This window comes from Nannospalax galili, unplaced genomic scaffold, assembly GCF_000622305.1.
Source record: "Nannospalax galili isolate Female #2095 unplaced genomic scaffold, S.galili_v1.0 scaffold415, whole genome shotgun sequence".
In the NCBI taxonomy this organism is placed as follows: Eukaryota; Metazoa; Chordata; class Mammalia; order Rodentia; family Spalacidae; genus Nannospalax; species Nannospalax galili.
The window spans coordinates 987,009-1,003,727 of NW_008337494.1; the positions used below are offsets into that span (position 1 = coordinate 987,009).

At 40.2% G+C, this 16,719-nt stretch overlaps 1 protein-coding gene across 2 annotated transcripts in view; it reads left to right on the forward strand.

Annotated features, from left to right (window-relative positions):
* The first annotated feature begins 16,155 nt into the window (after window positions 1-16,155).
* Igf1 (insulin like growth factor 1) overlaps window positions 16,156-16,719 on the forward strand; it is a 79,033-nt gene continuing 78,469 nt past the window's right edge. The window contains exon 1 of one of the 2 annotated variants that reach the window (XM_008832606.3): window positions 16,156-16,495. In XM_008832606.3, coding sequence (XP_008830828.1) covers window positions 16,433-16,495 — 63 coding nt within the window. In that variant the 5' untranslated portion in view covers window positions 16,156-16,432. The remainder of the gene's footprint in view (window positions 16,496-16,719) is intronic. The other variant, XM_008832605.3, reaches the window with a different exon arrangement.

Below are 16,719 nucleotides of genomic sequence, written 5' to 3' on the forward strand. Positions count from 1 at the left end.
GAAGAGGTAACCCTAAAATCTTTTAAGGATTAGATAAAAGCTCCCAAATATTTTGACATTTTTGGCCTTTGGAAACGAGTATGTTGCTAAGAGGCCCAAGGACATTGTGAGTTTTAGCCAAGAAACTGGCTACTTTTCTTTGGAGTCTTTTTACCCTAACTGCCTAGCCTATTCCTAGCTCCTTTTCTTATCACACCATCCTCTGAAGAGGTTACCCAAATTGGCAATAGGGAATTGGGACGCAGACCACTCTGGCTTCTTCCACGCTGCCAACAGGGACGCAGGGTGAGGCAATTGGAGTACTCCTTCAGTGGGTCTATCTAAAAGACTCTCAAATTACATAACTCTTATCTCTAGGGGGAAAAGAAAGTCCTTGAATCATGAATAGGAGATGTGAAGGAGAAGTAAAGGCAAGAGTAATTAGCATTACAAGTTCTAGGCAGGGAACTAGAAAAAAGTCAGGCAATTCTTAAGGCTGAATATTTAGATTTGAGGTCTACTTTGAATTAGTGAAAAAGACATGAATTTGATAGTAGATAGTGGTTCCAAAGCTTTGCAATCATGTATGTTAGCTGGATTATTATTCAAGGATTAAATTAATTTGGGACTATCAAATCAATTTGAAACAGGTCACCTTGACCTTGACCCAACTGTTCTACCAAGGACAGGCCATCAGGAAACATTATGTGCAGATGGCACATTGCAATGGGTTCCAAATGAGAAAACTTTGTTAGTAGTCCTCATTAAATATGTACAAATATCATCATATTAATAACATCACTCTATTAGCATTTTTGTGTGTTTAATCTGTGCAGTAGGTATTGATATATCCTAATTTCATAGCTAAGGAGGCAGAACAATACCTATGGAATCAAAAAAGGTTAGGCAGGTGGCTGTGCTGGGGAGACAGAGAGGGTATCTTCTGACTGCTTTATCCCCTTCGTGAGGCAACAGCAAAATCTTCAACTATTCTGTCAGAACCATGGGAAGAGATTCTCCAGAATCAGAAACCAACCAGGGCATTTGGAGCACATGGCCCTGTCAGCTCTGAGAAAATAGAGCTCAGCATGGTTGGTTGTGAGCTCTTTTGGTATATCTGACTTGAGGGTCGTGGGGACAAATGTCCTCCCGGAGAATGGACTGTCTGCTCCAGGTAGACTTCAGATTACAGAGCTCACTGGAAGACTTTCCCTGTATTCATTACAAGGCCTCCTGGCAGGAGGTAATCTTATCTGCAACATGTGGATGAGTAAACTGAGATTAATCCATTTGCTTACTCATTCCTCAAGAACATCAGAGTATTTGTTTCTGTCTCTGTTTTTAACACATAGCAACTACACTTTCAGATGAGGAGCACATTGGATTCAGTTTGTGGTGCTAAATTTGTTCTTTCAGGTGAGAGATTGGCGGAACTTGGGATTTTAGCTTATGTCATTGCTTTTTTAAAGTATAATTGTTATAAAGATCATTTACACGGTCAATTTTTAAAATTTCCACCTCTAGCTTCTTTTATTTATGCTATTATTTCACTTTAAATGGTCTACCATCTTCCAAACCTAGCCCACTCTCTACTTACAATAAGAAAAGTGGCTTGGGTTTAGGCTCTTTAGTCAAAGCCCATAGCAACCACTTTCCCTTTGTGTTTCTAGGCACCATCTTTACAAAGTGGCTCACTGCCATGATCAACTAGGTTCTTGGTAGCAGGACACAGGTGACTGAGAGCTATATCTCTGAAAATATGCAGATTAAAGTGATGGGGCTTAGAATATTCTATTCCCAAACATGGTACCTCAGCATTTAAGAAAACAGCAGAGGCCGCAGCTCTCTCTGACCTCCCTACTTTCTGGTCTTAATCAGATCATATGGTGTTACCAGGCCATGGAAATCAGACATATTTGGACAGACAGGACTTCATTCCCTAGTGCATTACCATCATAGCCTGTCTTTTGTCCTCTCATGACTTTATGACTAGCTCCTCTTCATCAAACCCAGCACAAAAATACCCATGCTTTCTTATTTATTTGAGCTTCATTGCCACATACAGCTTCCTATACCATAAAATACATATTAAATAAAGGAAGACTATGATCAGAGTATATTATATACAAGTATGTAAATGGCATAATGACATCCACTGTTTTACATAATTAGGATATGTTAATAGAAGATATATAAAAATGACAAAGGTTTGGTAAAGTCAAATTATACTGTTCTTTTAATTTGTATTTCTTTGACTATTAGAGAAATTGTGTCATTTTCAGAATATTTATTTTCTACTTATTTTTCTCAGTCATGACTGTAAAAATTAAACTACAAATGTTATAGAAATTGATAAAAATATTTATCCTATCTCTGATCTCTGAATGAATTCTAGTTAATATCAATGTGACCACATGAAAAGATAAAACTTATGATAGTCAAATCAACATCATTAAAAGTTAAAAATAATCTTATATTAAATAAATATGTATTCTTTTGTTAATTTGTCTTTTGTTATAAGGGCCTCAGCCATAAACCCAGCATGGAAGGGGAAAAGATTTTTTTTCTCTTGCATAAGAAATCCACAGATACAATGGTGGCCTCTGAAAGAAAACAGAGAAATGAGACATAAACGTACGTCCCTCTCTCACACACAGGGTCATCTTGGGTTATTGGCACTGACTGTATTGTCCAGCTAACCCTCACTAAAATAAGTTTGCTTGGCTATTCCAAATGTTGTTTGTTTTACTTTTCTTGTTGTGTTTAGTACTTTTTGAAATCATTTATTTCTTTTTATGTTTATTTTCCAGCCTCACTACCACACACACACACACACACACACACACACACTTTGAGCTTCATGACATCTGTGACACTACATCCATTCCTGCAGTGTCCTCAGCATCTAGAGCAGCATCTGTTATGTAGAAGGACTCCATAAACATGATTGAGAGAATGACACATAGATGGGTGAACCATCCAAGTGTTCAGTCTGGCTCATGTGATTAATAAAACAGGCAGACAGAAAGAACAGTGTCCCTCCAGCTCTGCCTGGAACTCCAGGGGACTCAACAGGAGGTACTGAGTAAAGTCTGTCTGTAAGAAACACACCTTTGCCTCTGCACTGTCAGTCCCTGGGAACACCCCTCTGTGTCCTTCCCTCTTGGGCCACTTTCTGATCAGTTTGTTCTTGGCATATTGCATACTTTGTTCTTGGCATAATAAACAAAAGCTATTTTATGAATGAAAGAATGAATATATGAATGAACACATATTTACTGATATGCAAGCATGCAAAAAGACAAGACATGGGCAAAGTGATAAGGAAGCTCACAAGGATGAGCCTTCATTTCTAGAAGGTACAGGGGTGGGGCATCACAGAAGAGAGGGCAGGATTAATGAAAACCAGATGATGACTGTGCCAGAGTTCTCATCTAAAGTGTTGGGGCAAGATGGAGATGAAAATCCTTTAGAGAGGGCTTAAGATGTAAATGCAATGTTATTGTCTAGTGAGTAGTTCAGTGTGGCCAGAAGAGGAGCAGAACTTATGTAAAGCCATGAGTTTGCTTACAAAGCTCAGGTCAAGCTGAGCAGTGAAATGTTTATGATGCTGTGTTGATTCCACACTCACTCTCCAACAAAAAGATGGATATGATTCAACACATCACACTCCAGGACAAAGAACATTTGAAGCACATTTCTATGGTTCAGAAGTCTATATACCATCTGCTTTACATATGAGTGTGTATAATCTTATTCATTTTTATTTTTGCATTTGCATGTTCATGTGTTTATGGGTGCACTTGCATGTGTGTGTACATGCAGAGGTGGACAGCATGTGTCTACCTAAATCACACTCCACTATTTTTTGAGGTCTCTCATTGAACTTGGAGCTCAAGAATTCAACTGTACTGCCTACCTAGCAAGCCCAAGGAATCCTATCTCCACCTCCCCAGTACTGGAATAGCGGACACATCCCATCTTGCCTGGCTTTTTATGTGGGTGCTGGGAATCCAAACTTCATGCTTGGGCAGCAAGTATTTTATGCAGCGAGTCATCTTCTTAGCTCCAAACATACTATATGCCTTTTTGTAAGAGAAAACATGTTTATTTTGCCACCAACACAGTAGCACACTGTTAAGTGTGACTTAACTTTTCAAAGAAATAGACACATGTGAATGGGAGTCCTATTTAGACATGTTTTTCTGTTTTGATTACTTTTTAAACTGAAGCAAATTGTTTATAGAAAAACATCCATTCTTTTGAAAGGAACTCATTAGAAGTTCCTTACACTGATTCTTTTTGGAGGCGATTCTGAAACTTAAGCAACATTTAAGCATGTTTTTCTGAAAGTTTAGACCATTGAAGGGTCTGATGATCCACAGGTCAATTGCCCAGTGACACTGTTGGTAGAATCCACATCTGAATTTTCTTTCTGGCAATGACAACTCAGCTTGACTATAAGAAAGGGGCATGTTGTTGTAGGGTTGGACTGGAATAAAAGGTCTAAGATGGAATGGTCCTTCATTCTTCCTTGCTTTTCCCCTTTCTTTCTCAATATCCCTCTCATTTTTTATGTTTGTTTCCTTTGAACACATATACTTATTTAACTGGTATGAGATTTAACATTATAATTCCAAATATATCAAATTACAAATGTGTCTCTGACTCAATAACATAAGTCAAACTTCCTGGGTGAGGTGACAGTGCCTCCTCTGCTCCCCACAAAGGTTCCAGCCTGATGAACATCTGGAAAATACACTCAGCTCTTTACATGATTACTGATAGAGCCAATCCCCTCAGGTTCCCCCAGGAAGATAAAACGTGTTAACACAGTAACACAACACACTTCAGCTGGTTGGTGTAAGGCATGAATTTGCCACATACTACTTGTTTAAGAAAGCCAATAATAGGCTCGTTTAAAGTGATGTTGTCATTCAGCATCCCAACCTGGCTTTTCCTGCTTGTTTTCTGGACTGAACAAAGCTATATGACACCGAGCTACATCAGCTCACTTTCCAGGTAATACAGGTTAGTAGTTGCAAGAGAAGAAAGTTTGCTCTAATTTGGGATGACCCCAGCTTCTTCATGGGTGGTTGGACAGCCCCACTGAAGAGCTGCATCCTCCAGTCATTCATTTAAGTCATGGCTTTCCTTTCATAAAGAAAGTCCGTCAGTGTAGGATAAATGCAGTGCTGTGTGTCTGGCATGCTTGTGACTTGGGTGTCCCTGAAATATTTCAAAACAGCTCCATGAAGGTCCTGTGAAACCATTACTTATTGACTACGAAAATTTAAGTAGATGGCCACTGGTGCTAAATGCTGATGACTGGTATAATCAAGTTCTTCCTGACCTCACTTAGCATCTGTTCTGGGTTTTCCCCCTCCCACTGTAAAGATTCCATTCACTCCCCAGAGGCTTTGGATTTTATGTTATGCTTGTCTTGTATTTGGGTCCGAAGAGTTCTTGGGTTTGGACCTCAAAGCTCATTGCTTCACTGAGCTAGTACTTGTGGCCAGTACCTGGTAAACTATCTTATTTCCTTTCTGTGCAAAATCCACAAAAGTAATGGGTTCGGTAAAGGCTAGGTGGCCCTTTGGAGGAACAGAGGTCTTAGAAGTCTCAACATTCTCCAAACTCTGTAAATACTACAATCATCTCAGGATGTCTCTTGCTTTGCCAGGCAGTAGAGTGAGTTTTACCCTGGCACCTTACAGAAGAACTTTCCAGTCCAGGATGGAGGATTGCTACCTTGATGGGAGCCCAAGTAGGGAAACAGCCTGCCAGTTCAGTTGGCAGAGGTCTAACTCCAGCAAAATCCAAGTCTGAAGTCACCATTTTCCTTGTGAAGAACCAGGGATGTGAAGCCAGAGTTGATTAAAGGGAGCTAGTACTCCCTTTTAGAGGGAAAGGAAGGATTTGGAGGGTAGGGGACCATGACGAATACACAGCAGCATAAAGCTAAAAGCCAAGTCAATAAGTGGACAATCTGGCCAAATCAGCCTACCTTGACTTGCAACATCAGAAGGACTTCAGAAACAGCCCTAGCACATGTCCATTTAGGAACTGTCAATCAGGAAAACAACAGCTTTCCAAGGACGCCCAAACTGCTCTGAGCCTAAGGCAGGCTGAACACATCTGCTCTGTTGCCCATCTAGGGAAGCCTGTTATCTCCCGATTGGCTGGTTCCTCCAATGCGCAGGGCCTGAAACAGAGCAGGAGCTAGGAAGGGAAGCCAGGAGCCATCTTGGGATGGAAGCCAGGAGCAGTCAGTAAAGCGTGATGGTGTAGGAAACTAGCAGCCAGAGCAGCAACTCAAAGACAGAATGGACTGGCTCCCTGTGGGCCTGGGGCGAGATTGCTGGCCCCAGAGGCATGAGCGAATGCTAGTCGGGCTATGGGCGTGGCACGGTCTGATAAGGCTGGCTCGAGTCAGGGCTAGGCTCTGGGTACTCATTCCCTTGTAAATTAATAAACTCATATAAAATATATTATATGGTTTGTCTGATCGTGCAGGAGGCCCAGAGAGAAATTGGGCCACACCTATAGATGCCTCTTTAGCCTTAAGAAATTCAGACACCAAAGATGAGGTTTGCCCTGGTGTTTATCATTTTAAGAGGTGGGATACTCACGGTCATTAAGTAAGATCATTAAAGCTCATGTCTGGTCTGCACAAAGCTTATCTAAATCAGATTGGGAGTACTGAATAGAGGCTTGGCATTGGAGTTGTTTTACTGCAGTTTCCCGTATCTAAAGTTCCAGGAAGACTATGCTCCAGAAAACTCAACCTGTGCTTTTACCAGAAAAGCCTAAATATAAGTGACTTCCAGACCCAGTAAAGTTTTGCCTGAACTTCTGGCTTAGGCTCTTAGATTTCTTCTTTCTGGAAAGTAATTTTGATAATTTACACTGCTCTGGCTGCTTGCCTTGTTTTGTTAGAGGCAGCACAGTATAAGGCAAAGTCTGTCAGAATCTTGGTAAACCAGACAGTATTATAGCTTCCACCAACCTGAATTTAAATCTAGGATCTGTAATGAACTATCCACGTGAAATCAGCAAAAGCACTTAAGTGTTCCTAGCTTACTTTTCATATGTCTAACACCTACTCTGAGAATCTTCATATTCCTAGAATTGCACTAAGCCCTTTTAAGTGAAAATGGAAATAGAATATTTCATTAAGCTACATGAGACTTAAGTGAGATAATTAGAATAACGTGAAGGAATTCAATATAATACACATTCAATGTAGTTTTATTATCATTATTAATTGACAAATACTGAGAAGATATTAAACACCTAGTGCTATACAGGGAACTAGGAATAGGTGAATAAAGATAACAGCTCAGTTATGAAGAACCTATTCTGGGGATTAGAAAAGTATGAGGCTGTTGAGGAAGCAGATGTTTTGAATGGGGGAGGGGGCTTAGATGTGACCACAGGATTCTGAGGACTCACCTCATGTGCCTGAAGAACTGTGAGACCTATGAACATGGAACATGAGGATGATGACTCCAGCAACCAGGCATTGGTTAAATCACTTCAAAGGAATACTGGTAAGAAGCCACACAAAAATCAGGCAATCATCAATCCAATGTAGAACAATGACAGGAAAACAGAAGGACAGGGGATGGTTCTTAAAGACATTACAAGAGAGAGTTGATGGATGAGCAGGTGCACAGAGAAGCTGCAGAAACAAGACAAGACCAACATCATGCCTACAGAGGCTCGAAGCCTTTGAAGAGTAAGAGAAAAATGGAGTAAATAAATACACATCCACACAAATATACATATAGATGCTATAGTTTCAGCCAATATTAGAAACAGAGATTATAGACAGCACCTAGCGTTTACCGGATAATTTTTAAATAAGAGTTGTAATATCTCCATAGTGAAAGAGAAATTGGAAACCAGAAAAGTTTTAAGGATGTTAAAAATCAGGCTGAAGAGATGGTTCAGCAGTTGAGAGCACTGGCCTTGAGTTCAGCTCCCAGCACCCACATGGCAGCTAATAACATATCTGTAACTCCAGTTTCAGGGGATCTGATGCCCCCTTCTGGCCTCCTCGGGCATTGCACACATATGGTACACTTACATGCAAGCAAAGCTTAGGTATATATTTTTTTTTTAAAGTAAGAATGTTAAAAATCCCTGTCACTCTGCTGTTCTGCCATAGCCCTGATAAACATAGAATCAACCTCCAAAGGTTGGGAAACCTCTGTCTTTATTGTGCTCAATGACCTCACTCCAAACACCACCTTAGGCCTGAAATCTCTCTCCACTGATCCAAACAGCAAATTTTGCTATAAGGGAGTGAACAGTTTTTCTTATCTAGAGAAATTTAGCACAGATGTTTAGGTAGGTGTTTGTGTGCATGTGTTTCAGTGGTGTGAACCTGTGTGTTCGCTTTATGCATATTCATCTCCCTCTGTTGTTAAAAAAGAAAACTCAAAACATCACCAATGTGCAGAACCTTTGTAAAATGCTAACGACATAGCGAGTGCCCTAGGGCTTCCTTTTAGCAATAGTCAAGCAAGCAGTAACTCCAAAGGTTTGAGAAAAACACATGGGATGAAAATTTACAATCCAAAAACATAACTAGATTTCTTTTTTGCAACTTGGAAAAGATTGTTGTTTTTATCATTATGATTCAGTTGTAGTTAGGATTGGGGAGGGTGCCTTTGAGATTCAATGGTGAGATGGTTGTTTTATGTGTTAACTTAGCTAAGCCATAAGTACCTAGATACTTGGTCAAATGCCCTTCTACATGTGCCTGTGACTTTTAAAAACTTTTTATTACATGTTATTTATGTAGTGCGGATATTTGCATGCACATGTGTGTGCACACCATGACAGGTCCATGTAGTTCCTAGGGATTGAATTCAGGTTGTCAGGCTTGGCAACAAGTGCCTTTACCTGCTGAGCCATCTCTCTAGGCCTCCTGTGATTTTCTTTAAAAAAGATTAACAATATTTAAATCATATTTTGAGTAAAGCTGATTTCCCTTCATGATGTGACTGTGTTTTAATGCAAAGGATTGAAGGCCTTGACAAAGAATGACTGTACTCCTTGGATAAAAAGAAAGAAATTGCTGGGAGCCAGGGAGATGGCTCAGTGGTTAAGAGCACTGGCTGCTCTTGCAGAAGAACTGTGTTCAGTTCCCAGCACCCACATTGCAGCTAACAACCATCCTTACCTCCAGTTTCAAGGGATTCAACACCTTTTTCTGTCCCCATTGGCATTGCATATACAGAGGCAAAGCACTCACACATATAAGGTAAGATAAATATTTTTTAATGAGGAAATTGTGATTCAAACTGCTTTGGGCTCAAATAGCAAAGCTTCCTTGGATCTCAAGGTTGCTGGTCTACCATGTAGATTTTAGACTTGCCAATCCACTACAGCCATGTGAGTCAGTTCCTTAAAAAATAATCACCTACATTGAAGCTAGAGAGATGATTCAGTGGTTAAGAGTGTTTTCTGCTCTTGCAATGGACCCAGGTTTGGTTCCCAGCACTCATATGGTGGTTAACAACTATCCATAACTCCAGTTCCAGGAGAGTCAGTGCCCTCTTCTGGACTCCACAAGCATTGTACACACATGGTGCACTTTCATAAATGCAGGCAAGACATTCATACAAATAAATAAGTGAATAAATAAATAATTTAACAACAAAAAAATCCTCTACATGTATACATTTTGTTAATAATGCTTCTTTAAGGAACCTTGACTTATACAACTATGTGTAAATTTGATCTCTAAAAGTAGCTAAGGTCTTCACTAAGAGATTAGAAATGGAACAAGATGTGTTGTTGTGTCTACAGGGGACTGATTCCAGGTTCGAGGGCTTGTACTGGTCAGAGGCTTGGGGATCATCTCCAAGGGTATATTCTTTTATTTTATTTTATTCTTTATTGAATTTTTGTGATTTCCATACAATATAGTTTGGTGGCATTTAGATCCCGTCCTCCCCTGTCCACACCTGCCTCCACTGCCCCCCGCCCAATTTAATACACACACACACACACACACACACACGGCCTATAGAGTCTGATTTATGTCCCCCAAGAGTCTCATCCCTGTAAAGAGCTGTCTTCCCCCACCCACCCAACCTAAGGTACCTTTGTCAAGGGCTCCACTAAATACGGTCTCTTCTTCAAATTAGTACTCAAATTAAATTGAGGTGGGATGATGAACCATTGTCTAGTCTTTCAACTGTTTGAAGGAGGCTGTTGATGAAGAAGGGAATAAAGGGGCTCCACAGTCAGGACTCTGTGTGGCTACAGCTTTATCTTCCATTTCACTTAGAATGCCCTCATTCCTATGTAACTTTGCCTTTACTGTTTTTCTATCTTGGAGGTGAACTCATGCTTCAAGACCTAATTTAATACCAATATCTTTGGGTTCTTCCAAAGACTGAATCAAAAAATGTTTGAGACCAAAATGAATCTAAAATATCTAGAGACGCAATTAACGCATTTGTACAGCTCCCGTTTTTAAATATTCATGATCTTTGTTCTCTGCTCTTATCTTGTCACTATATTTGTTTTCCTAGTCTAATAACATATCATTACATGGTATGATTCCCAAATACTGGGCTTCCAAATTCCATTCATATGTTGTCATAACTGCTAAACATCTGTAATATTATTTATTTACTTTAAATATAGTTTTCTTAAACTGATATTTTTAAGACTTAGCTACATATGTCTTAATAGTCAACCTTAACATATTCATCTTAAGGTCAAACTCAGAAAGACAAATACTCCAAGTTTTCTCTCATAGGGAGAGTCTAGATTTAAGTGTGTGTGTGTGTGTGTGTGTGTACATGTGTGTGTGCATGTGTATTTGTATGTGTGTGTTTGTGTGTGTGTTTGTGTGTCTATGTATATGTGTTTGTGTGTATGCTTGTGTGTGTGTGTGTGTGTGTGTATAGGTCATGAAAGTAGAAAGAGGATGTAAAAGAGGAGGAAGAGATCTTAAAGAAGGGGGAAGGGAAGAACGAACAATGAACACATGTGACATGAAAGCAGAAGGGAGGACTATTTAGGGGGAGGAAGGAGACCAACAAGAAAGGAGGAGGGAGGATGGGGAGGGGAGGACAGAGGGAGATGAATAAGAGCAAAATATAGTGGCATATATGTGTGGAAACATCGTAAGGGAATCCAGTATTTGTATGTCAAATTTCAGAATAAGATGTAACTCATTCTAAAAACTAGCAAAGTGTTTATTTTTAAGAACATTATCACTTGTTGTAGTAGAAGGTGTTCCTAAAATCAAATATTTAAAACTAAACAATATTGTTGACTTCTGAAATAGAAACCACTACCCAGAAATACATTGGGCTTCATTTCTGCTTCCCTTTGTTTCAGAAGGATATAAGCAAGTTAGGGACGCACTGAAAACAGACTAGAATCTGACGGACACATTCTTCTTGGTAGATTCAGGACAGAAAGAGGATTGAAAATGGAATCCCTTCTATACCTACTTGGGTCATTAATTCCAGGGACTTTAACTCCAGGTGTTCTAATCCACATTTTGAAAACTGCTGCATCAGAAAACATGAGGGACACACAGAGAGACTGGGTGTAAGCTCTCTCATGAGCACCTAAATTCATTTCATTTAATAAGTCATTTTTCTCTCCAACAACCCTTACATCCTGTGCCATTTTTCTTATTTATAAAATAAGGACATCGGTCATTTTTCTCAGAGGGTTTATGAATTTCAAAAACAATGTGCTTTATCATTCATTATTCTGCATACTTTGATTCATTTAAAAAAATGTTTTCAGCTAATGCCAGGAGTTAAGCTTTGAGACTAGGCATGAAGATATCCATGAACTTTATCTTTCTTTCCCAGTGAGCACTTCCCCCTTTTTACATGAAAGTGAGTCTAATATCTGCTTTATTTTAAAATATTTAATTAAATAAGGATATATGCAGCTTCTGTTTAAATCTAGGGTTTTACACACACACACACACACACACACACACACACACACACACACACAACACAACACACTTCCAGACCTCACAGCCAGTTAAGTTTAAAGTGGCACTTTCCCAAATACCCACTAGAGGGCGCCCACATTTTTCCATTCCCAAGGAAACAGCCCAACTGGGTTCTATCCCTGAGGTTTGGATCTGGTGTCTCCTTGCCCACTCTCTGTTGAATCTGAGGCAAATGTGGTGAGCCCTCGAGTTTTCTCACTCCACCAGCCCATCTTTACCCCTTGCAGTGACGCCTCTTCTGCCATCACTTAGAATTCTTCTGCGCACAAAACCGCAACAATGTAGTTTCTGTTTCCAGTATTTGTCCTTTTGACATTTTTGAAGAAATCAGATCCAAGTTTGATGTTGAAAAGAAAGCACTGATTTCTTTAGTGAGAGGATTCCTCCTCCCTGCTCCCATTTTTCCCTAGCTGTGGTGAAAATGTTCCTTTAAGCAGACAGAGCAGCAACCTTAAGCTCTAGATGGTCTTTCCAAGATCCACAGAAACATCTGCCCAGAACCTATGAGGCTAGCGGTAGGTAGGTCTCTTTCTCTGCAGCAGGTCAGATTTTCAGGGTACAACATTTTCTTCTAAGTTCTATATTCTGTATCAATAACATTTCACCTCAGACACTGGCTAATACATTCCCAGAGACCCTACCCCACAAAGACCCAAGAGAGACACCTGAATTTTCAGCAAGTTCTCAGTCTGGTGGGTTGCATAGAACCTTAGGCCTCACCCTGGTTTGATCCTAAAAGCCCTTTTCCTCCAAATCTCCATTCTGAGCTTCTCTTCCGGGTCAACAAAGGCTTTAAGGACACAAATTGTTAAAACACTCAATTGCACAAGGATGCAACAATGTGACCTTTGAGACTCCCACCCTGCCCCCAACTCCCGGAGGAACCTAGGCATGATTGAGAATATACCTTGAGCAAAAAGAGGGAAGACTAGGTATTGCTCCACTTTCTGTGACTCTCAGCTAACCTGCCCTTTCTGAAAGTGAACAAGTTCATTTTATTTTTTTAAAGAAAGGAGTCAGAAGTCTTCTGAAGCTGCAGCTTTATGCAAATATGCCATTCAAGTGGAAGGCTCGAGGGGAGAGTTATTTATATCCAACAGGCATTACACATGCAAAAGGTGCAACTGTGAATCTGAGACTCCAGAGTGGATGTTCTCATGATGAGCACATCCTTGTAGCTATTTTTGTGACACACAGTTCCCATATCTGTCAGATTTTTTTTTCCAGGCAGGCGACTGCATAATCATTTAGTCATTTTAAAATGACCATAGCTATTTCTCTCCAATGGGATTTCCTGACCTGAACTTCTCCTAGGTGCTAACTTTACTAACACCGTGAGCTCTACCAACATACACATCCCTTGCTTTTTCTCCTAAACAGGTACCGCACTCTATCATTAAAAAGTAATAGTGTGGTATATTTATGGCCCCTTTCATTTTCATATTGACTCCTGAAATGAGCAAAGAGATAGCTATTTCTCCAGAATTATTGTCCTGCTCTGCTGCTGGCTCGCCCTCCTCAGAAATATAGAACATTCTTTGAATTGAAATATATGTTAATCACTTCAGGAAATTGCTTTCCCTCATTAGAAACCGATAGCTCACATCAAAATGTTTCCATAGCACAGCTGATGACAATTACAACTCACTAAAATTTCAGTTTTCTTTGATTGTGGCATTAAAAACTGGGACATAAATTAAAACTCAGTTATCCTTTAAGGGTAATTGGGGTTATAAACCAAGTGAGTTCACGTGTCGATATTACCGGAGTGCAATGTCTGATGGAATAGTATGCGTTTTTCTCAAAGCTGCCTTTCATATGAAACTGTTGAGGTGAAGGTAATCTGTGTATAGCATAGCACGTGTCAAGAAAGCACATCAGACAGGGTGACAAACTTGAAGAAATGCAGTGAGCTTCTGGAACATATTGGGATGATTAAGTATGCTACAAGTGCTTTGGGAAGAGGTGATTCAAAGTACTGCCTCGGCTGTGAGAGTACCCCATGATAGAACAAGGAACTTAGGGGCTAGAGGATAGCTCAGTGGTTAAGAGCACTGACTGCTCTTGCAGAGGACCTGGGTTCAATTCCCAACACCCACATGGTGGCTGACAACCATCCGTAACTCCAGTTTCAATGCCAACTTCTGACCTCCACGGGCATTGCCCAACAGGGGTGTACTTACACACATGCAGGCAATATACTCATACTCATGAAATAAAATTAATAAAATATTTTTTAAAGTACAAGGGACTTAGTACCCAGAGTCCAGCCTGCTCCTGATTCTCCACAGTGAGAAATCAATGGTTTTTCTCACTTAGGAGAGAACTGAGAACAGGTCTTTGGTTCCCTATAATCTATATCGGCAGCAAAGTCCTTAAGAGGAGGGTGGACATTTGGGATTTTCTTTCCCCCTTTTTTAATGAAAAGTGTGATCCACAAAGTTGCAGAAAAATAAAAAAGACCTTTGTAAAAATATCATAAATCAAGTGCATGAGGAGAGCTTTATAAAGGAAGCTTTGGGTTATTCTTTACATTCAGGGATCACCCACAGGACATGCAAACCTTCTGATGATGCAGCTTTGTGTGTTCTGTGGGTCAATGCCACCACAGGAACTTCCCAACCCCCTCCCTCAAACCCACTGACACCCCAATCTCTCCTCCATTCTCAGTTTTCAAACACCTTTCACTTCTCTGTCTCCCAAAGAAACATGTTACCCCCTCCCATCGTGCACTGTCCATATTTTTAAAACAGTACATGCCCAGTACATGGCAGTGAAGTTTTAACTTTTCTGCCTTTGTCTTCTTCCTCTCTGTTCCTCTAGAGGTGTGTGCAATTGAGTATGTGGTACGTGCTCTCACAACATGATGCCAAACATCACCCACCACTGGAACAGCCTAACTCTGGATTTCTAACATTTATTTCTAAAGGGTAAATATAGCTATTAAGTATTGACCACACAGATGATTTGACCAAGTCCAACCCCCTTGCAAAACCAAACAGGTTTCATTCAAAGGCAGCTGTCTCTACCAATAGATTTGTGTCAGCAGGAAATCATAAAGAGGCAGAGCAGGGTTTCCAGGGGACATCTGTTTCAGCTGATATGTCAATCCCTTTGCATCCCCTGAGAATCAAGAGAGGGAGCAGCAAGGTCTGGCTTGTTTCCACCTCCCCTGGGAAACCACACCTGGAGAGACATCCAGGAAAGTGCTTTTGTAACCTTATTTCATAATCCACTTTCTTATCTACTACCTCCCAAAAGCACAGAAAAATAAGTACAAACAGTATCAACAAAAGATCAGAGTTTGATTATCTATGGCAAAGGCAAGTATACATTATAAATAGCAAAACAGCTGGCTTGGACCATGTTGCCAGCCACTCACCCATTTGAGGGATTTGGATGACATCATAACCCTGAAGAGGGTATTGCTAGCCAGCTGGTGTTATTTGGAATACAAAAAAAAAAAAAAAAGGAGAAAGAAAACACACACACACATTCACGTTATGCTGAAAAATATGGTGAACATGGGAATACTATGCCCCTCACATACTCTTTCCCTGGGGTTAGGGAGGTGACAGGCAGTCAGCCTTGTAGAAAAATAAGGAAGATTGTTTTCTTTTTCGGTTGGTTTCAAAGCTCGGCATAGTCTCTTGCTTTGCACAAAGCATGAGACAGTGTCCTAACGGGAGCCAATCCACTGCTGCCTGCTCGTCTATAGGTTTTAGGAAATGAGATCATTCCCTTCACTTGGCAACTAGGACAAGGGGTCACCCGAGTGCTGGCTTCCTAGTCCGCCCCAGTCATTTCAGGGTTAACATTGTAGGGCTTTCTGGAGCGGGTCTTTTCTTACTTTTTCCTTCTTTACAAATTTTGAATTTGCTCTAAAATATAAAATCACTCCCCTATCACATTTATGTTCCTCTAATCCTTACCTCTGGTAAGGTGTATTAGACCTGTATGTCTTCATGCCCGATAGAAAGTTAATCAGAGAACAGACCTTTATTTTCTATAGCAGTGTCAGTATTTTAATGTCTGCTAACCCTGTCACTAACACACATTCTTTTAAGGGAAAAAAATGCTTCTGTGCTCTAGTTTTAAAAAGCAAAGGTATGATGTTATTTGTCACCGTGCCCAAAAAAGTCCTTACTCGGTAACTTTGCCAGAAGAGGGAGAGAGAGAGAAGGCAAATGTTCCCCCAGCTGTTTCCTGTCTACAGTGTCTGTGTTTTGTAGATAAATGTGAGGATTTTCTCTAAATCCCTCTTCTGTTTGCTAAATCTCACTGTCACTGCTAAATTCAGAGCAGATAGAGCCTGCGCAATGGAATAAAGTCCTCAAAATTGAAATGTGACATTGCTCTCAACATCTCCCATCGCTCTGGATTTCTTTTTCCCTCGTTATCCCTGCTCACCAATTCATTTTCAGACTTTGTACTTCAGAAGCAATGGGAAAAACCAGCAGTCTTCCAACTCAGTTATTTAAGTGCTGCTTCTGTGATTTCTTGAAGGTAAATATTTCTTGCTCTTTGAAGTCATTGGGGAATTGTATTTAAACTGTATACTGTTTTCTTCTGTCTAGAACTGTTATTCATTTTAGAATTTTCATTGTTTCAGAACTGGGAGTTATGTATAGATTGCTGAATATGCAATTCTGTGAGATCTGTAAAGAGAGCTACGGGAGACGAATGCTTTTGCAGAGATATCTGTATAGTAAAACTATTGCAAGGTACTT